This window comes from Formica exsecta, unplaced genomic scaffold (genome assembly GCF_003651465.1).
Source record: "Formica exsecta isolate Colony F162 unplaced genomic scaffold, ASM365146v1 scaffold32, whole genome shotgun sequence".
Taxonomy (NCBI): Eukaryota; Metazoa; Arthropoda; class Insecta; order Hymenoptera; family Formicidae; genus Formica; species Formica exsecta.
Genome location: NW_021850453.1, coordinates 16,241 through 37,724, shown reverse-complemented (window position 1 = coordinate 37,724; position 21,484 = coordinate 16,241). Strand labels below are relative to the sequence as shown.

The 21,484-nt window shown below is 37.1% G+C and overlaps 2 protein-coding genes and 3 long non-coding RNA genes across 10 annotated transcripts; 3 read left to right on the top strand and 2 right to left on the bottom strand.

Moving 5' to 3' along the window:
* The first annotated feature begins 338 nt into the window (after positions 1–338).
* LOC115238040 lies at positions 339–8,332 on the top strand. Of its 5 annotated transcripts, none has more exons than XR_003884427.1 (4): positions 339–353; positions 435–701; positions 7,585–7,752; positions 7,840–8,332. It is a non-coding gene; the product is annotated as an uncharacterized LOC115238040 (long non-coding RNA). The 5 variants fall into 5 exon arrangements; XR_003884428.1 differs by lacking the exon at positions 339–353 and having other exon boundaries at positions 491–505; positions 577–701; XR_003884426.1 differs by lacking the exons at positions 339–353; positions 435–701 and adding exons at positions 6,455–6,469; positions 7,098–7,512.
* LOC115238042 lies at positions 809–2,749 on the bottom strand. 2 transcript variants are annotated; one of them, XR_003884431.1, is made up of 3 exons: positions 2,491–2,749; positions 2,037–2,376; positions 809–1,839 (listed from the first exon to the last, which is right to left on the bottom strand). It is a non-coding gene; the product is annotated as an uncharacterized LOC115238042 (long non-coding RNA). The 2 variants fall into 2 exon arrangements; XR_003884430.1 differs by having other exon boundaries at positions 2,470–2,747.
* Positions 3,996–5,661, bottom strand: LOC115238039 (DNA polymerase delta subunit 3-like). Its single transcript, XM_029811545.1, has 2 exons — positions 5,317–5,661; positions 3,996–5,231 (listed from the first exon to the last, which is right to left on the bottom strand). The coding sequence occupies exons 1-2, from the start codon at positions 5,383–5,385 to the stop codon at positions 4,179–4,181; spliced, it is 1,122 nt and encodes a 373-aa protein (XP_029667405.1). The 5' UTR covers positions 5,386–5,661; the 3' UTR covers positions 3,996–4,178.
* Positions 8,333–8,448: 116 nt separating the features above from the next.
* Positions 8,449–12,127, top strand: LOC115238043 (probable ubiquitin carboxyl-terminal hydrolase FAF-X). Its single transcript, XM_029811546.1, has 7 exons — positions 8,449–8,461; positions 8,530–8,606; positions 8,849–9,106; positions 9,192–9,290; positions 9,399–9,658; positions 9,774–9,980; positions 10,070–12,127. Exons 1-6 carry the CDS (start codon positions 8,449–8,451, stop codon positions 9,814–9,816), a joined length of 750 nt encoding a protein of 249 aa, XP_029667406.1. The 3' UTR covers positions 9,817–9,980; positions 10,070–12,127.
* Positions 12,128–15,034: 2,907 nt separating this feature from the next.
* LOC115238041 lies at positions 15,035–15,653 on the top strand. Its single transcript, XR_003884429.1, has 3 exons — positions 15,035–15,116; positions 15,216–15,386; positions 15,474–15,653. It is a non-coding gene; the product is annotated as an uncharacterized LOC115238041 (long non-coding RNA).
* Positions 15,654–21,484: the final 5,831 nt, after the last annotated feature.

Below are 21,484 nucleotides of genomic sequence, written 5' to 3'. Positions count from 1 at the left end.
ATCGACGCTGCGGAAAAATATCATTCTCCATCTAGCTAAACACACTAAATTTATAACTCTGCAAACAGGAACAAGCGTCCGTGAAACGAGTACGCTGAAACATGGCAGCAAATACTGGAAACTGCTCGAAACTTTGGCAACTTTCCTCCTTTGCTTCCTTAACGTGGGATTCTACTTCGCATCTTTGTCGAGTATCTTTGTCTCGCGAGCTACAATATCGAGGACGCAACATTGCTCAACATATATCTCTCTCCCTCTGAGAAAGAGAGAGAGAGAGAGAGAGAGAGAGAGAGAGAGAGAGAGAGAGAGAGAGAGAGAGAGAAGAACGAGACACCGAGACAAACGAGAAAAGGGTAAGCTTTCATGTTTATTAAATTAAATCTATACACGAATAATAAGATTAGATAAAAATGTATCATAGTTTTTTGATTTAGGCAAGTAGCGGCTCATTTCTCAAATAATTTCATTACCGTTAATTTCACCAAGCGACAGAAATTGGCGCGAGGTAATAAGCTGCTTGTATGTATAAACTTGTATATTAATGATATAATTATTATAAATTCTCATTTTTTTCAGCAACTCGCAGCCCGGCGAGGGGACGACGGGTGACAAGGACGAAGGACACAAGGAGGAGGAGGAGGAGGAGGAGGAGGAGGAGCAGGAGCAGGAGGACCGCGAGACGGCGGCCTCAAAAACCTGAGGTAAGCTGTTTTAATATATAAACTTTTGTATATTAACGATACAATTATTAATTCTTATTTTTTTTCAGCGACTCGCAGCGGCGGTATAAAAAGCGGCAAAAATTTTCTTTTTTTTTTCTTTTGTATATTTTCTAACAATAAGTTTTACTACACTGCTGGTGGCGGAGCCTAACCAGACAACATCGATTACTATCCTTCTCTGAAACTAACTAAGGCCCGATTCCACAACTTACTCTTACCAACCGGAGTTTAACTCGTTAATGGAGGATATTCACATTGCGCATCCGATGTACAATGTACGACTGGATACGATTGGGGATACATTTGTACATCGGACGTAATGTGAATTTTCCATTAACGAGTTAAACTTGGGTTAAAGTAAGTTGTGGAACTGGGCCTAAGAGATATTACCCACATGTGCGTAAAAGGTATGGTTTCTTCGTAGTTTATGAGAAAACACATACACACAATGATGTCGAATTTATATTTTCAGGATTTAATAAATAGAGATGTCGTCCTAACGTTAAGTTATTGCCCACTGGCCTACAATTTGCAACTGCTGGGCTGCGTTCGAGAACATCACCCCCGTCTGCACCGAGCGTCGTTCTATCTTTGTTATTTACTGAAAGTTGAACAAAGATAGAACGACGCTTGTGTGCACACGACGAGTCATGTTCTCGAACGCGATCCTCCCTGGTGTCACGACGAGCTGCTGGTGGTCCCAGACAACATCGACATTACATCCTTCTCCGAAACTAACTAAGAGATATTACCCACATGTGCGTAACAGGTATGGTTTCTTCGTAGAGTATGAGAAAACACACGCACGCACACGCACGCACGCACGCACGCACACACACACACACGTACACCCACTACTTTACATTACTCGAAATCAGATCAGGACAGGAAAAGGAACATCGAAAGATACGAAAAATTCTATTCTACGTTGGAAGAATCCCTACGCAGGGATTTGGGAGAAGTGAGCTTCATTCGTATTCAGAAGTTGCTTTTGGTTCCAGCTTTGACAATTTTTCTCTTTCTATTGGCCGCTGTGCTTCAGCCGATTCTTTCTCCGTGGGCCACGTTTGTTCAGCGTCCATTGGGTGGGGAATATATATTCACTTTCCAGAGTTCCCTATAAATTTTGAAAAAATTCTAAATGCGATATACAAATGCGGTATCGTTATCTCACTATTGTTATTTAAAATTATATAGAAGCAAATTTGCAATAATTCCGACGCATTCTGTACTCGTGTTTACTTTTTGTAATAATTTGTTAGCGATATATGTTATTAATAGCGTAAAATATATATATATATATACATATATAACCTGTTTTTCAGGATCTGCGGTATATAGGATTATTCGTCTTCCATGTTTTCCTTTTGTTTTCATCTCATCATTGTGGAAGCAAGTTTCTCTTTCATCTATAACTAGTTACAACAGACAGAATATTCCGAATGTTTACGTCACTTTGCAAGGGTCGCGATACAAATAGGCATGATAGAGGCACAGACAAATGACAACTGCCAACACTGTACACACTCTTTTGCGCTAGCACACTTCCTCGCGTATCCTTTTTCTGATTTGTAACAATTGGGGTTTCCACGTGCTGCATCCCTCCGAAGACTTTTCTCGAGATGTTTCAATGATGTTTTGATATTTTGTTTACCTATATAAGAAAAAGATAAACGTTTTAAGAATTAAGTGAGAAAAACAAGTTTTACTTAAGACACCGATATGTAATTATTTATTGCAATCTTACTACGATGTCTTTCAGTCTTACGTCGCTTATTAGATTGTTCAAGTGCCGCCGCAGCACACCACCTCGTCGATGCGTTTTTCTCGCTTCGTCGCATTCGCGTACGAATAGTTGATATAATTAATAAATCTTCCGTAAATGTTTAGTTTGACCCGTATTGTGTATCTAGATACATAACGAATGCGTCGTCTAAAGCCCGTTCTACATTGGTCGCATGTCGCCGCCAGTAGCGAACAAATCGACCAATCACAGTCGAGAATATTCGACGGAATAATCGATAATAATATATTTTTTCTAACAAGTTATAAAATATACTTACAAAACAAATATTCATACGCTGAAAAACATTTTTCTCGATTGTACTCAATTTCTTATTACTCGAAATATAGTTATGTTAATACAATCATTCTCTCTCTCTCTCTCTCTCTCTCTCTCTCTCTCTCTCTCTCTCTCTCTCTCTCCCGTAGCATTAGAAATGCTTCTTTACTAATCTCTTCAATCGTCTCCACAATATTTACTTCAAGCCTTTCCAATCTCAATTCAGACCGGATTTTTATATCTTTTAGACGATTTTCATTAACTTTTAAAATTCTTAAATTTGGAAAATTCTTAATAGAAACCGTTTCTGGAATCATTGTGTTAGATTGTTAAAGGATAAATCCAGTATTTCCAAATCTTTCGGAAAAATATCTGGAAATCCTGACAAAGAATTTCCATTAATATTTACATCTTTTAATCCTTTCAATAATGTTAAATTTTTTTAGATAAATCAGAGGAATGCGATTGTTTCGAACGTTTAAAATACGAATTGATGATTTTTGTAGTAATAAGTGGTTAATAAAATTGTTTCCTGCATAAAGAGTTCCAGCAGTGAGGTGATGGTAGATTTTGGAGATTTAAATCGAGAAGAGATGATTGTTGTCGATGTTTTTTTTGGACTTACTTAAGGCAGAACATATACAGATTTTGCATATGTCGCACAAACATTTGTCGCACACGATTAAAAGCAATAACATAATGATATTACGGTAATTAAACATTATGATTCGTAATTTTATTATTCGCGATTTAATTTCACATTCAGACTAGGTATCGATGGTTGCTTATTCAGTCGGAGCAAAAGGTGCAACTACTATAACCAATCCTGATAATATAAGTACGTTTACCAGATAATGTATTACTCATCTTGTTGCGAGAAATGAAGTGTGATAAATTTAATCGATTAGTTACAATTTATAATTTGTATTAACTATACAATATATTTGTGGAATATTCCGTAGCAAATCAAATATATACGGTAACTTTGATATATTATACATATATTTATATTATTCTTTTTCATTAATTTTAAAGGTATTTTCTAAAATATTAAACCGCAACATTTTTTATATTAAAAATTTTTTATTATTAAATAATATTTGAAAGTTAGTTATTAATTTTAAACAAAATGTATAGAATAATAATTGATAAATCAACTAGTTGCTAAACAATAAATTACCAAGCGCTTAACGATAACCAAATATGAACTCAAAAAATTTTTTAATATCGCGTTACACAAAAATATTAATATCGAATATCACTTATCGTTACTAATGTTGTATATAATATTTATCGTTTAATTCAATCATCTATATCTTAATAAATAATTTATAAAAATATAGAATAAACAAATATTTATGAATTAATTGAACTTTCAAAATTAAAACACAAATCTAACACTTGTTAAAAAAATCTGTCAACGTGGATTGGTTTTTCATCACTTTCTCTCTCTTCTTGGCAGTTTCTTCCGTTTCTTTGCTTCTATTACGCTTTTTTCCACGTAAATTCTCCTTTTTTTTAGCTTTCCTTTTTTCCATAACTTCTTTCTGTTCGGCATTATCGTTTTTCTTTTCCGTTAATATCATTTCTGTAGGCTTTGAAGGAGATGCAAGTTTTACGAAAAAATTATCCAAGCTTCCTGATTTTACAGAAGAGGAGCAGTAGCTCTTTGGAGACACTTTTTTAGCGATAGAATCGACAGAGCCTTTATTCTTCTCCATAGAACCTTTATTCTTAGAAGAATTTTTATGATTTTGTACAGAATCTTTATCATTTTCCACAAAATGATTTTCCTTTTCCGTTAATTCTTTAGCTTCCTTCCTTAAAGCTTCGTCTTTTTTCATCGAATCTTCCTTCTTCTTTGTCAATTTTGTTTCCTTTAAAAAATTTTTATCTTCCTTCGTCGAGCGTTTATTCCGTTGTCGAAAGAATTTTAATTTTTCCGAATTCTTTGGCTTTCCAGTCATACCGAACGAATTATTAAATCCACTTTTCTTCGCCGTATCGCAATTCTTTCCTACCTTTGATGGATTTACAAAATCTACAGGCTTTGAATTCGTCCTATTTTCCAATGTAATTTTCTTCGCAGCTGTACCCCAACGTAACAGCTGCATTTCCTCGTCACTTCTCTCTTTACAGGCATCACATTTTATTGCGCCGTAATTTATATTTCCAGGACCAGAAGTGGCGAGTAATTCCAAATTCGCAAGAGGTTTGTGAACACTGTAGAGATGCTGCGAAATGATTTTATCGAACTTTTCTTTAGCCTTCGACAAAGTAGATTCTTTTACTATCTCTACACGCATTTCATTATCCTTTAGAAAGCCTATTAATAAATATGTGCATTCGATATCCTTGTTTTTATATTTTTGGTACAATTCCCATAAGATCTGTTTCGCTATATTCACATGAACGTGTAACTCGTTACTTAGCCATTTATAAGTGACCTAAAAATATTAATTGTGCATTAATTATATTTATATACAAAATATAGATAAGCGTTATATATGCACGTGTTCGCAATATAATTACCAGCTTATCATCATCAAAAATATGGCCAGTCAAAATTTCCAAGTATTCGTTCAATGTTTCTTTATTCATTTTTCAACAATATATTTGTTATAAATGTCAGTTAATTGACAATGTATATGATTCATTCGAGTGTAGATATTTACTACGTTTCGCCCATCTAACCTAATTTTGACTAAAACGATGTCGATTGTCGATTGGAAAAATATGTTCCGTTAAAGATTTTATCCGTAGCGGGATTCAGTAACTTGCTATCGACAGTTTTCGGTATCGTTAACTAGCGACAGCCAATGGCAAGGACAATCCTGGTGAAAAGCGCGCAACTCTCATAGGCTACCGCTCGCTAACGACAACGAATAATCGTCGCTAAAAAGGCGTTAGAGAATCCCGCTCTACTACTCTGATGTTTCGCGACGCTCGCCGATTAATTTATGCCGCTCCTTTTACAAGACATTTTTTATTAATTACTTTCTCATGTCTTATCGCTTACCACTTCTCTAGTCACGTTCGCGATACTTTTATTTTCCACGTGATCGTCATATGTTAGAGTGAAGGATGAGGGAGCAAATAAGGCAAAAGGCGCAACATTTACATTCCGCGCGCGTGTAATTTAATTAGAATAATTACAGGGATTGAGGGGAAAAGTCTAAATTGAAGGAAATATTTAGCTTTGTGCGGTGCCTCTTACCCTACCTACCTACCTTGTGCTACGACGATCGAAAGCGTAATGAGGAGAGTCGTCCTCTCCCCACCACGTGGGATAATGCGCGGACAAATGCGCGATCGTAATTGGTGGAGAACGGGAAGACCGAAGACGTAAGCGAATTGACCAATCACGATCGAAAGGTAAGGCAGCCATATTTGTCGCTTTCCATTTACATCAAAACTCGGATAAATCTCACTTGCGTTCTCTCTCGCTCGCATGTATACTACGTGCGAGCGAGAGAGAACGCAAGTGAGATTTATCCGAGTTTTGATGTAAATGGAAAGCGACAAATATGGCTGCCTTACCTTTCGATCGTGATTGGTCAATTCGCTTACGTCTTCGGTCTTCCCGTTCTCCACCAATTACGATCGCGCATTTGTCCGCGCATTATCCCACGTGGTGGGGAGAGGACGACTCTCCTCATTACGCTTTCGATCGTCGTAGCACAAGGTAGGTAGGTAGGGTAAGAGGCACCGCACAAGCTTTTCCGTAATGCATTACGTTACGTTAAGTACTGATTCTAAACCTAAACCTAAACCTTTAATCACGTGACCTATTTTGACGCTAAAAATGAGCGTCGAGCGTGAAAAGGCACCTTAACTCTCTGCAAAAGCAGAGTTAGGGCCACCGCACAAGCTTTTCCGTAATGTATTACATTACGTTAAGTACTGATTGTAAACCTAAACTCGTACGTAATCTTAAACTTCAGTCAACGCACAAACAAAATCGTAACATAGTATGCTTTCGTTACGTTACGATTTTCTCTGTGCGTTGACTGAAGTTTGAGATTACGTACGAGTTTAGATTTAGGTTTAGGTTTAGAATCAGTACTTAACGTAACGTAATGCATTACGGAAAAGCTTGTGCGGTGGCCCTAATCCCCGCTCCGCCGGGATACCATGGTACCGCGCGACTCGTCGACATTATAGTTGCTTTCCATTTACATCAAATCTCAGATAATTCTAACTTGCGTTCTCTCTCATTCGCATGTATTCTACGTGCGAGCGAGAGAGAACGCAAGTGAGAATTATCTCAGTTTTGATGTAAATGGAAAGCAACTTTTACGTTCTATTTGCAGATGGATGACCGAAAAGAAAGGAAGTTAGAGGAATCGATTCTCTCGCCGCCATTGTCACCCACCGCCTCGCCGCCATCGTCACGCACCGTCTCGCCGCCATCCTCGTCCCCCTCTAGCGCGTTCCGCTGCTTTGTAATCGAGCAGTGGGATAGCAGGTTTGATATCGACGCGATGCGGCGTCCAGAGGATGCGGTAAGGGGGCCACTTCCCGGCCAGGAGCACGAGGATGGCGGCGAGGGGACGGGTGACGACCGCGACCACAACGAAGCACCGAAGCCGAAGGCAAGCACATTGACGCTGACGCCGTTCGAGGGGACGACGGGTGACAAGGACAAAGAAGGACACAAGGAGGAAAAGGAGGAGGAGGAGGAGGAGGAGGAGGAGGACCGCGAGATGGCGGCCTCAAAAACCTGAGGTAAGCTGTTTTAATATATATAAACTTTTGTATATTATAACGATACAATTATTAATTCTTATTTTTTTTCAGCGACTCGCAGCGGCGGTATAAAAAGCGGCAAAGATTTTCTTTTTTTTTCTTTTGTATATTTTCTAACAATAAGTTTTACTACAACGCTGGTGGCGGAGAGACCAGACAACATCGATTACATCCTTCTCTGAAACTAACTAAGAGATATTACCCACATGTGCGTAACAGGTATGGTTTCTTCGTAGTTTATGAGAAAACACATACACACACACACACACACATATATATATAATGATGTCGAATTTGTATTTTCAGACTTTAATAAATAGAGGTGTCGTCGTGGTAACGTTAAGTTATTGCTCACTGGCCTACAATTTGGAACTGCTGCTGGTGTCACGAGCTGGTCCCAGACAACATCGATTACATCCTTCTCTGAAACTAACCAAGAGATATTACCCACCTGTGCGTAACATGTATGGTTTCTTTGTAGTAAAAACTTATTCAATATTATTCCAAAGATACACGAGACTGATTCACATTTTAATCAATTTACACAATTTTGTTTAGAATCAGATTCAAATATTGTTATAATTATTACACGATATGTATTACTTTGCCACATTTCAATATACTGCCTCTGCAATATTTTATAATTCAGATATAAAATATATATTATTTTTGTTAAATTATTAGCGAAATAAGATAGAAACCTATTCTATTATACTCTATAATATTATTATTGTTACACGTGATATATTATATTAGTTTGCTACATCAATATACTGCCTGTGCAATATTTTATAACTAAGATATCGTATGCATATTTCTTTCGTTAAATAATTAGCGATATAAGATAGAAACCCGTTCTATTGTAATATTCTATATAGAAATTATTTATCTTAAATATTATCATTTATGCAGAAAATGAGAAAATTGTGTTTGTTCGGCAATTTTATTAAATATCATTAGTGAGAACAAAATAATTTTTAATTGTTTTTTTACAAGGTTCCACACTTACGGATCACCAGCATCGTAATACAATAGTGGAAGAGGAAGAATGGCTTACAGCAGAACGTATGGCAGTAAGTTCAGCTTTAAAATTGACATAATATTATATACATAATTCTATATCTTACTTTAATATAATGATGTTTAAATCATATGTAAAGAGAAAGAATATCCTATTAAGTACATGAATATTGTGCCGAATATCACGAGTTCGACAATTATATCATAAATTTTGTAAAGATCATGAAGTATTTATTTGTATGGAGTATTTATGAAGTATATATATTATATGTGTATATATTTTTTTGTGATACAGAAATGGATTAAAGACAATGGAGTATTGGAAATTGTATTGAGAGATTCGTTGCATCAGCCACAATATGTAGAAAAACTGGAGAAGATTTTACGCTTTATTATAAAAGAACGTGCACTTACACTTGAAGACTTGGATGCTGTTTGGGCAGCTCAAGCTGGTAAACACGAGGCGATTGTGAAAAACGTTCATGATTTGTTAGCCAAGTTAGCTTGGGATTTTAGTCCTGAACAGCTTGACCATTTATTTGAGTGTTTTCAGGTATTTATCACAATAGTATATAAAGATACTCTATCACAAAATTTAAATTGCATAAAATTTAACAATCAAATGTGCAATTTTTTAGACAAGTTGGAGGACCGCCAATAAAAAACAACGGGAAAAATTATTAGAATTGATTAGGAGACTTGCGGAGGATGATAAGGATGGCGTTATGGCGCACAAGGTGAGACGAATCTAAAATATATACATGTTCATATACATATAAATATATCTTGGAGACTTTGAAATGCTTTTATATTGTTTTTATCGCCAGGTGTTAACATTTTTTTAGACTTTGGCTCATTCCGATGAAGTCCCTACAGAAATTATGGATCCGGCGTTGAATGCTCGTGTAAAGATTCTTGATTATTCATGTTCGCAAGAAAGAGACGCGCAAAAGACAATCTGGCTGGATAAGTGTGTCGAAGAATTGAAAAATGGTGATAAGTGGGCTCTTCTTCCTGCGTTAAAGCAAATTCGCGAAATATGTTGCCTTTATGAACCAAATCCCAACTTGGGTCATAGTCAACGTAGCCATCATTTACACTACAGGTATGATCTACATATAATAATAGCTATGTATGCGTTACATATATATATATAAATATACATATAGTACACACATTGCGTTACTACATTGATCATACTCTTTTTATTTACTACATAGGCAAGAAGTAATAGAGCGTTTACAGAGTGAACACATTCAGTAGTGATACTTGTAACAAATAGCTTAACAAATTATATGGATAAATGGTAAAGACAATTGGTAAAGGAAAATCCTGAAATTGACGCGAATACTTTTATGCCTGATGGTCGATACAATCATATTATGCAAGTACAGGAAAGATTGAATCTCTTGCGTTTTCTTGTAAAGGTACATTTCAGATCTTGGAATAAAATAGATAGACATAAATTTCTGTTAAAAAATATATTTTATTAAAAAATAATATATGGATTTTTCAGGATGGACAATTATGGTTACGCGCTGATCAAGCGGAGCAGATTTGGCAATGTTTAGCCGAACAGGATGTATTTGTTTCTGATCGCGAGGCGTGCTTTAAATGGTTTTCCAAACTTATGGGAGACGAGCCAGATCTAGATCTAGCGATAAACAAAGACTTTTTTCAAAATAATATACTGCAATTAGATCCGATATTACTTACAGAAAGCGGTATTAAATGTTACGAAAGATTTTTTAAAGCTGTGTTAATTCTGAGGAAGGAAAATTGAAACTGAAACGTAGAACATTTCTCATGGATGACGTGTATTTAATTGGGACTGTTACGGCCACCATTGTAATTTCCATTAGTTGAATGCTCCGAAAACATTTCACAGATTATATCAAACGTGAATGAAATTATTAAATATTCCCTTCTATTTATTCGTAATTTTATTGACTAGAGCGTCTCATTCGCGCTAAATACAATTAAAATTACTTTTAAAAACTAGAACTAAGAAAATGTCGAGGAGACATTTTATTTTTTTCTACTATGTGTTTACTATGAGAATTAGCTTTACGAGCATACGCGATCTCAAGAACAATGATCACTATTCTTGTGATTTCCGCCAGTGCACGGTCTAGTCCACGCATTTGCCTTTGATCTTTTTGACTTATGTCCGACGACCCTCGTACTCGGAAACGAATGTAAAATCGCAATGCGCCGCGCGATGTACATAACGTAATTAATAGTAAATTTCATGATTCGTCAATTTATATCTGCGAGATGGGATCACGCATACCATAAAACTGATGCACAATCTTCCTTTTCGTTTCTCTCCTCGCTTTACTTTATTACGTACACAAGCATATTGTAGGAATCGGTATAATTCCGGTGATTTGAAATTTCCAATGTAAATACGCTTCATTGTTTTCGCAAAAATAAAAATAGAGGCGATGTTTTACGTCTGTAGCATCCTCGAAATCTGTATTCAGCGAAATTACACTAATCTTAAATGATGTACGTATACGCAGGAAAATGACATTCCGTCGTCGCAATCTCTACTGTCCCTTGCGTATCTCTCTTCCTCCTTCTTTTTTTTTTTAAACTACAACGCCGAGCGCTGTTTCATCTGATGGCAAAAACGACGATTCCGGCAATGATCTTATATTACGTACAATGCGCGCTCGGCTATCGCACATACTTATGTCTCCCTTATTTCTACCACGCATAAGATAAATGACACTAGTATCATGACACTTCCAGTTTTTGTGAACCATATCTTTCGAATAATTAAAAAAAAAGGACAAGTATTTTTTATACATGATATTATACGCGCTTATTATTTAGTGGGAGTAAAATTAAATATTAAATAATTATAGACTACATCTCGCGTGTTAACAAAAGAGAGTGAACTTAGCATACAGTGTCCGTGTACAAAAACCAGGATTTACAATAGCGTTTCTCTAAATCTCAATGTATATATAATAGGAATACAATAATTTTTTTATCACATATATAAAAAGCGGTTGTTTGTGTCTATATATGTACATGTCCGAGTAAGATTAGGTACCATTATTATTTTTAACAAATAGAAGCTATTATATAATTTGGTACACTGTGTTTAACTCGGTTATTCGATAAATACGAACAATAATAATCAATACGTCATTATTTCCTGGTGTCCTGACATAGTCGTTGGTTTTTCGCACGAAATCTTATTATACACACTGCTCGCTTATTCCACATTACATGATTTTAATTCTCTTTTTTTTCTTCTTTTATAAGATTATTTTTATATAATATTCTATATATAACACACACACACACACGTTCCTTTTTTTATTCAATAAGTCAGAGCAATGGCCGGTTAATGGTTGATAAATTTGAAGATCGTCACTTTCTTTTTCTCGTCTCTATTTATCATTCTTTTTTGTAGAATACTTCTCTGTTACCGGACGATATACCGGACGATATTATCGAAACGATGCGCGATATGATCGTTTTCACAATTTTTGCGAAAAGACCACATCGTTTTATCAACGATATAGGTCGTACCATACAACGATACAAACTACTTATTTGTTTGCTCCATATCCTCTTTGCGTCTTATTACTTGCGTCACGTTTTTTTTCAATTCCTTTTCTCCGTAAAAACTTTTGTTCCGAATGAGGACAGTGTTTTCATTTTTAAACGATTACCCATCGCGGACAACTCGATGTCGTGTTTAACGTATATGCGTGCGTCATGATAAACTAGAGAGTGGCGGCCCGCAGCAATCACATTTTCGGGTTCCGAAATAAATTTCAACGGTCGTATAAATATCTCTCGTTGATGAATATTATATCGAATCTCACGCAAGTTTCCTGACAAACTTCTAATTTCTTTTCCCTTTCTTTTCATAGTCAACTCAACAAGCGAAGTATAAGCAATTAAATTTGAAGCAACAACTTGATTCTTAAATATCTACCTAAAAGTACAATGGAGTCGCACAATGTCGAAGGCACAACTCTTTCAAATCGGTCGAACTGAAAGAAAGCACGACAGGAGGCATCATTGGCATATGTTGAAATTTTAGCAGCACGGAAGGCCGCCGGATAAGTGTCTTTCTTTCAGAATGCTCGAGATTATTAAGTACAAGAAGGATTCTTTTATTGTTATTAAAAAAGATTAAATACCAAAAGCTTATATACTTTTAACTTTGTCTCCTATTCACCATTTTGTCCCTCAGTGGAATCTGAGAAAGAAGTTTCCTATCATCGGACTGTTCCAGCGAATCTCCATTAATAAATAAATCGAGTTTCACATTCGTCCCGCTTGCTTTAATCCTACGTAATATCTGACGTCTCAATGAAGCTAATGTGTCATTACTATGCGTGAAGATATCTATATCGTCAACGTTCCGACCGGGACTCGCAAAACGAATAACAAGTGAGAGATGCTTGCCACGAGCTGCTCTGTAATCGGAATAGATGTTGCATTTACACTGTGCATGTGTTTGTAAGAAGAAACATTCTCTTTATTATATATAACTATAACTTTACCTACGCTATGGTAATATTTTCCGTTCTCCTGGGAAAGCTGTATCGCATTCATTTATATATTCCTGCAAAACTTTCATAACGCGATACATTTTTATGGTTTCCATTTTAATTTTATTTGTCATTTGTTCTTCGCGTTCCTCTTTTCCATCCAAATACACTCTACTTAAAACAGTCACAGTGTATCATAACGAGCTTTCAATCTGTCCATACATTCCGCTATATACGTTTCATGAAATGCCAAAACAGACGATCGTAGTCGCGACCCTATATTGGTATTCACTTCCTTTAAGAGTTCTATGCCCCTGTTTGCAATTTCTTTTGGGCTATTTGTTACTACCTGTATATAAATAAAATTAGCATTGTTATACAAAAATATATACATATAAAATAAAACGGAAAAACGCGAAAATCCTATAGAATTATAATATCAAATAAATTCAAATACAGTGTTACATATATAACCTGTTTTTCAGGATCTGCGGTATATAGGATTATTCGTGTTCCATGTTTTCCTTTTGTTTTCATCTCATCGTTGGAAGAAAGTTTCTCTTTCATCTATAACTAGTTACATCAGACACAATATTTCTAATGTTTACGTCACTTTGCAAGGGTCGCAATACAAATAGGCATGATAGAGGCACAGACAAACGACAACTGCCAAGTTTTCCCTTTTGCGCTAGCACTTCCTCGCGTATCTTTTTTCCGATTCGTAACAATTGGTTTCTACGTGCATCCTTTGATATGTTGTTTACCTATATAAGAAAAAGATAAACATTTTAAAAATTAAGTGAGAAGAATAAGTTTTACTTAAGACACCAATATGTAATTATTTATTGCAATCTTACTACGATGTCTCCCAGTCTTATGTCGCTTATTAGATTGTTCAAGTGCCGCAGCACCACCTCGTCGATGCGTTTCTCGCTTCGTCGCATTCGCGTACGAATAGTTGATATAATTAATAAATTTTCCGTAAATGTTTAGTTTGACCCGGTCAAGACTTGAATTTTGATGAAAATATATTTATTTAATAAATTTTCTTTTACGATATTTAAATTGCTACGCGATGGGAGAAATCGTAGGAAACTCGTCAAAAATACGCGCAATCAAAACTAACGCGTCGTCTACAATGGCAGTAACAAGGCTGTAGGAGTAGGATGTATCTAGATACGCTTTGACTTAAGAATTTTCACCGTTGCTTACGTTTCAATATGGCTGCCTTACCGTTCGACCGTGATTGGTCAATTCGCTTACGTTTTCGGTCTCTCCGTTCTCCACCAATTACGATCGCGTATTTGTCCGCGCATTATCCACGTGGTGGGGAGAGGACGGCTCTCTCCTCCAGTGATGCCAGAAATCGCGTATGTGCAACATATACGCGGTTCGCGATTGCGTGCGTTACATCTTCCATCGCTGAGCCGTGAGCCGCGGGACAAGTTTCTGGCATCTCATTACGCTTCGGATTGTCGTAGCACAAGGTAGGTAGGGTAATCCCCGTTCCGCCGGAATATCATGGTACCGCGTTTATTCAAAGTACCGCGAAATCGTAAAATGTAACATTTTATGTTTTATTTTCAGATGGATGACCAAAAGAAAATTCAAGACATAGAAAAAAAATCTTTCCGTGCGGGGATACCGCGTGAGGAGTGGATCACCCAACGGAAAGAATTTGAGCGGCGATATTCGCATTCAAACATCGTCGCGATGCGTCGAGAGAACAGCGCGGGGGGGCAACTTCCCGGCCAGAAGGAGCAGGAGGACCGCGAGACGGCGGCCTCAAAAAACTGAGGTAAGCTGCTGTAATATATAAAATTTTATATATTAATGATAGAATTATTAATTCTTATTTTTTTTTTTTCCAGCAACTCGCAGTATAAAGCAAAGAAATTTTAGTTTTTTTTTTTCATAAATAATTTACAAGTTTTTATTTCGAACTGCTGTGTGTCACGAGCTGGTCACAGACAATTACATCAAACGATTACATCCTTCTCTGAAACTAACTAAGAGATATTACCCACATGTGCGTAACAGGTATGGTTTCTTCGTAGTTTATGAAAAAACACACACACACACACACACACACACATATATATATATATATATATAATGATGTCGGATTTATATTTTCAGACTTTATTAAATAGAGATGTCGTCGTGGTAACGTTAAGTTATTGCCCACTGGCCTACAATTTGGAACTGCTGCTGGTGTCACGAGCTGCTGCTGCTGGTGGTCCTAGACATCAAACGATTACATCCTTCTCTGAAACTAACTAAGAGATATTACCCACATGTGCGTAACAGGTATGGTTTCTTCGTAGTTTATGAGAAAACACATACACACACACACACACACATATATATATAATGATGTCGAATTTGTATTTTCAGACTTTAATAAATAGAGGTGTCGTCGTGGTAACGTTAAGTTATTGCCCACTGGCCTACAATTTGGAACTGCTGCTGCTGGTGGTCCTAGACATCAAACGATTACATCCTTCTCTGAAACTAACCAAGAGATATTACCCACCTGTGCGTAACATGTATGGTTTCTTTGTAGTAAAAACTTATTCAATATTATTCCAAAGACACACGAGACAACAAGACTGATTCACATTTTAATCAATTTACACAATTTTGTTTAGAATCAGATTCAAATATTGTTATAATTATTACACGATATGTATTACTTTGCCACATTTCAATATACTGCCTCTGCAATATTTTATAATTCAGATATAAAATATATATTATTTTTGTTAAATTATTAGCGAAATAAGATAGAAACCTATTCTATTATACTCTATAATATTATTATTGTTACACGTGATATATTATATTAGTTTGCTACATCAATATACTGCCTGTGCAATATTTTATAATTAAGATATCGAATGCATATTTCTTTTGTTATATAATTAGCGAAATAAGATAGAAACCCGTTCTATTGTAATATTTTATAGAAAAATTATTTATCTTAGATATTATCATTTATCCATAAAATGAGAAAATCTGTGTTTGCTCAGCAATTTTATTAAATATCATTAGTGAGAACAAAATAATTTTTAATTGTTTTTTACAAGGTCCCTTCACATTACAGAGAGAGAGAGAGTTGTCGCTGGTTGCGCGATACATTGCTCGTTAATGTTCGTTCGGATACTGGTGGTATTATTATCGTGTATTCGATTCGTGCTCGATTCTATCAGAAGAGAATGGGTGGATTATTGATTATGCTCTTAAGAAGCGTAACTTATTCCTAATCAAAACGATACAAACAAAGACACGTTTGATTCATGTTTTAATCAATTTACAGAATTTTGTTTACAATCAGATTATAATATTGTTATTATTATTACACGATATATATTATGATCGCGCGTTTCACGCAAAGTCTCTTCACTTCATCTCTAATAATTAAGCAAAGATTACTCGTGCGATTATCATGATATTAATCGTATATAATAAAACATATCGTACTCATCATCTATTTCAGTTGTTGAATTGATTGATTAACTAATTAATTAATTAATCAATTAAAGTAGTAGTAAACTAATTACGGAATACTCGGTTAACGCTGGCAGGCGGAGAAACATAATAGGTAGGTTAATTATTAATATATATCAAAAATTAGTTATTCTCGCATGTGCTTGTAATGTAAGCTACGAGTATGTAAGGAAGAATCGAAAGAACGATATTAAGGGGCTGTTGTGGACAGGTATAGTCCGGGCCTCGACGTATCCCAAAATGATGGGTGTTTGCATTCTTACAGGCGTACGATCGATGAGTGATTTAAATGCATCCTCGGACGTTTGTGGGAACGAAAAAGTCCATTTATAAGGGAGATACGAAAAAAGTATCCCCCTTATATATGGACTTTTTCGTCCCCACAAACGTCCGAGGATGCATTTAAATCACTCATCGATCGTACGCCTGTGGGAATGCAAACATCCATTTTGGGATACGTCGAGGCCCGGACTATACCTGTCCACCACAGCCCCTTAATAACGTTCTTTCGATTCTTTCTTATATACTCGTAGCTTACATTACAAGCACATGCGAGAATAACTAATTTTTGATATATATTAATAATTAACCTTCCTATTATGTTCCTCCGCCTACCGGCGTTAACCGGGTGTTCCGTGATTACCTTTAATTGATTAATTAATTAATTAATTAATTAATTAATTAATTAATTAATTAATCAATTAAAGTAGGTAATTACGGAACACCCGGTTAACGCCGGTAGGCGGAGAAACATAATAGGTAGGTTAATTATTAATATATATCAAAAATTAGTTATTCTCGCATGTGCTTTAAATATAGAGTAAGTGTATATAAGGAAGAAATGGAAGGATTATAGTAGGGGCTGTAGCGGACCTGTGGAGAGACCCGCGGTCCGGGCCCAAGGGTGCCCCACCTCAGGGGGTTCGTCTTGGCACACGGGATATCGGATGTGGATTAATAAAAATATTCGTGTTTCGTGTGCCAAAGTGAAAATCCAGAAAAAAGAGGCATCAATTATATTTTTTATGCCTCTATAGGACAAGTCTTAAATTTAAGTTTTCTCGCATGTGCTTTATCGTAAGGTAGGAATATATAAGGAAAAATCGAAAGAATGAAATGTGGAGGGGCTGTGGTGGAGGTGAGGTAGTCCAGGCCCCGATGTATCCCACAATGGGTCCTTGTATCCCCGCAATCATTGGATTAATGAATGGTTCGAATGCATTAGTCCAATGGTTGCGGGTACGGAAGGGTTCACATAGGGGGGATACTCGAAACATAATAGGTAGGTTAATTATTAATATATATCAAAAATTAGTTTTTCTCGCATGTGCTTGTAATGTAAGCTATGAGTATATAAGGAAGAAATGGAAGGATTATAATAGGGGCTGTAGCGGACCTGTGGAGAGAGAGAGAGAGAGACCCGCGGTCCGGGCCCCAGGGGTGCCCACCTCGGGGGGTTCGTCTCACCGCAGGTGATGCAGGTGGGGATTATTGAAAGCCTTTTGGTATCCTCCTTGGACAAAGTGAAATCGTAAAAATAGGCAACGTAAGTTAAGATACTCATCACCTATATATGTATACATATTTTGGTTGTTTGTCTATTTGATTAATTAATTAATTAATTAATTAATTAATTAATCAATTAAAGTAGGTAATTACGGAACACCCGGTTAACGCCGGTAGGCGGAGAAACATAATAGGTAGGTTAATTATTAATATATATCAAAAATTAGTTTTTCTCGCATGTGCTTGTAATGTAAGCTATGAGTATATAAGGAAAAAATGGAAGGATTATAGTAGGGGCTGTAGCGGACCTGTGGAGAGAGAGAGGGACCCGCGGTCCGGGCCCAGGGGTGCCCACCTCGGGGGGTTCGTCTCACCGCAGGTGATGCAGGTGGGGATTATTGAAAGCACTTGCATCGCTTGCGGTGAGGTGAAAATCCAGAAAAAGAGGCACTAATTTTTTGGTGTCTATTTAGGATAAAATGGTAATTAGTTACAATTAGTTAGTAAGATAGATAGTCATAAGGTGTGTAGCGTAATATATACTATCAGTTTCTGCGATGAAAATGAAATACTTGCGTGCGCAGGCGCGACGCGCATGCGCGGTGCGGTGCGCGCGCATGATATCCAGAATCACCCAGTTTGTGAGTAATTTGACTATAATTATAGGGTAGTAGTTTTAGATAAGGTAATTGGATAGATTTAAGTAACTATTAGTATTAATCTTATTAATTTTAGGTAGACTTTTAGTTTATAGGATAAATATAAGGTAGACTCTTGGTGTATAAGATAAATATAAGGTTAGTATTATCATTTTAAAGGTAGAATCTTAACACTGGAATAAAACATATAAGGTAGAATTCATTGGAATAATATTAGGGGCTGTGGTGGTCCCACAGACTGGGTGTCACGTCGGTGACTCTTGTTAGGGTCCGCGGTTCGCGCCCCGGTGCAGCCCGTTTTGGAGTTGCCTTGTGTCGCAATCATTCAAATATATTTTTCAATCACTTGTTAATTATTAAATGTGTTAAAATTAAAATGCAAATGACAAGTCCTTATCGCACGTTCCGCGCGCATCCACACGCGTATGCGTTTCGCTTACTTTTTCCTAGAGTGCACGAAATTGAAATTCAAAATGTATAAGATAGTATGCGATTGAAACCTACGATTATTAGGCGTAGAAGATTGACAATTTGTTTGAAATCGAAATTTGCAACGTGGTGAATCGCAACAAAAATTGGGTTTGAGTTAGATTATATCTTCCGCAAATGGAGCCCCCTCTGCGGGAAAGCGGGCTTCGCCCCTATCTCCGACTGATAAAACTACTGCAGTTTATTCGATAAACATAAATTTTTCGAATAGCTACATCTTCTTTGCATTGGATTATGGGTAATTGGAGCTCGTGATTTATCTTTGCGATAACTTTACAGAGTACATGGTCGAGGGAGCACTATCTTTTGGCTCATTGTACGTCCGGCTATCGGAACATTTGGATTTGCATAAAGGTAAGGAGACACAGTCCAAGACACATGGAAATGCGGTGTTATAGTGTTTTCGAATGAACGGGTTAATTCAAACCCGATGAATTAATCAATATATTTTAATATGAATTCAAGCCTTTTATTGGCAGAGACGACGCAACGATGTCATTAATCGCTCTCAGAGCTATTAACTCGCTACATTAGAAAACGCTTTAACACACATAGGAAACGCGGTGTTAGTCATGATACGAGACAGGTAGAGTGTCGATGTATCGATGTGTTTCGGAACGCGGTACACTTGCGTCGATGTCCCGCGTCCCGCGCCACTTTGCGCAACGGAAGTGTTAATCGCGCGTAGCACGCGGTGTTCTATCGTGTCGGGAAGTGTCGAACGTTGTTGACGGCACTGAAGCGACATTCCGGGTCGGAAATAAGTACTCCAAGGATCGTTCAATTGCTTCGAATAGCGGGCACGTTGTCCGCTAACAGGAGGTTAAGTGTTTTCGTTAAAAAGTGACAGGAAGATTCTGAAGTGTTAATGCGACGGTGTGATCGCATTTGTGTGTCTATCGCTGAATATCATTTGTTATCGAGGGCGGTAAAGTACCGTTACAGGTCAGATGTAAGAGTACCCGTACCGGGATTTTACCGCTTTGGATAGTGGATGTGTCAACCGCGCGTTATCGTAGTGTGGTTGTACGAGTGTACTCGCTGTGCGCTGTTGAGAGTGATGAAAAGACGTTTTGGACCGGATTTGTGCTCGAAATGTCTTTTCGTTGCTTTGGATAGCGGTAGCGTTTTTTCGTTAATACGATGCGTACATTACTAACTACAGAAGTGTAGTTGTAAGGCCAAGTGTATTAATAATGCTATCTGCTGATAAAAGCGCCGGTATGGGTCAGGTTAGGTATACTTTCATTATTTTTACGTTCTTTGTCATTCGATTAGTGCCGGTCTACAATAGTGATTTAAGCTCTAAGCCTTAAGAAATTGACTAATCACAGTCGAGTATTCTCCTCATACTTGATCGTGATTGGTCAATTTCTTAAGGCTTAGAGCTTAAATCACTATTGTAGACCGACACTTAATCGTAAAATCATGTTTTTTTTCAAATCGACGATTGGAGATTCGGACCTATGGGAATCGAAGGATATCCTTAGGGCCTGCAAAAAGGGTAATATAGACTTTTTTCGCCGCATCGATAGTTTCGGAGTTATCGAGCGTTAAAGCTTTTACAAAATAACTAGGAGACGGAGAGTCCTAGGGGAAAATTGCACATGGGCATTTCTTTATTAATCGAAGAGCCCTAGTTAGCTCTCTTAGGGAGATTTTACACCTTGGCAGTAAAGGTGCCTTTACACGGTAGCGTTAAGCCCGAATCACATTAGCGGCTCGTGGCTGCGATTGCCTCAGCCAATCAGAAAGCACCAATTGCAAGTATGATTGGAGCGTAGCAAATTACAATCACAAACGCAATCGCAGCCGCGAGCCGCTAGTGTGATTCGGGCTTTAGGCGTCGAGCGTTTGCGCAGAAAATTGCGCAGAATCTAATTTAGAATTTATCTCGTTAAAATTCTGCGCATTTTCATGCGCAGACGCTCGACGTTTAACGCTACCATGTAAAGGTATCTTAAAGCAGAAATGCAGAAGCCATTCAGAACTCGTGCTAGAAAAGCAGAAATCAGTCAGAACTCGCGCTGAAAATAAGCAATACATTTTTCTTTTTTAGCGCGAGTTCTGATTGGCCTCTGCTTTCCCGCTTTTTCTGCCAACGTGTGAATCCGGCCTTAGCGAAAGTTATGTCGCAAGACTAACCTTAGGTTGATCAACTAAGAATGCTTATATTGTGGATTGCGGTCCGCGCACACCCGTGACGCGCGACGGGGAAGCGTTTGGGGAGGGGGGTTCGGGGGG

What these genes read in the sequence shown, in the direction of transcription:
- LOC115238039 (XM_029811545.1), bottom strand. Translation starts at nt 5,385, where the DNA reads ATGAATAAAGAAACATTGAACGAATACTTGGAAATTTTGACTGGCCAT. An exon ending in TTTTTGATGATGATAAGCTG is followed by an intron (nt 5,232 to 5,316) that starts GTAATTATATTG and finishes TAATATTTTTAG; the next exon opens with GTCACTTATAAATGGCTAAG.
- LOC115238043 (XM_029811546.1), top strand. An exon ending in ATGGCGTTATGGCGCACAAG is followed by an intron (nt 9,291 to 9,398) that starts GTGAGACGAATC and finishes ACATTTTTTTAG; the next exon opens with ACTTTGGCTCATTCCGATGA. An exon ending in AGCCATCATTTACACTACAG is followed by an intron (nt 9,659 to 9,773) that starts GTATGATCTACA and finishes TTTACTACATAG; the next exon opens with GCAAGAAGTAATAGAGCGTT.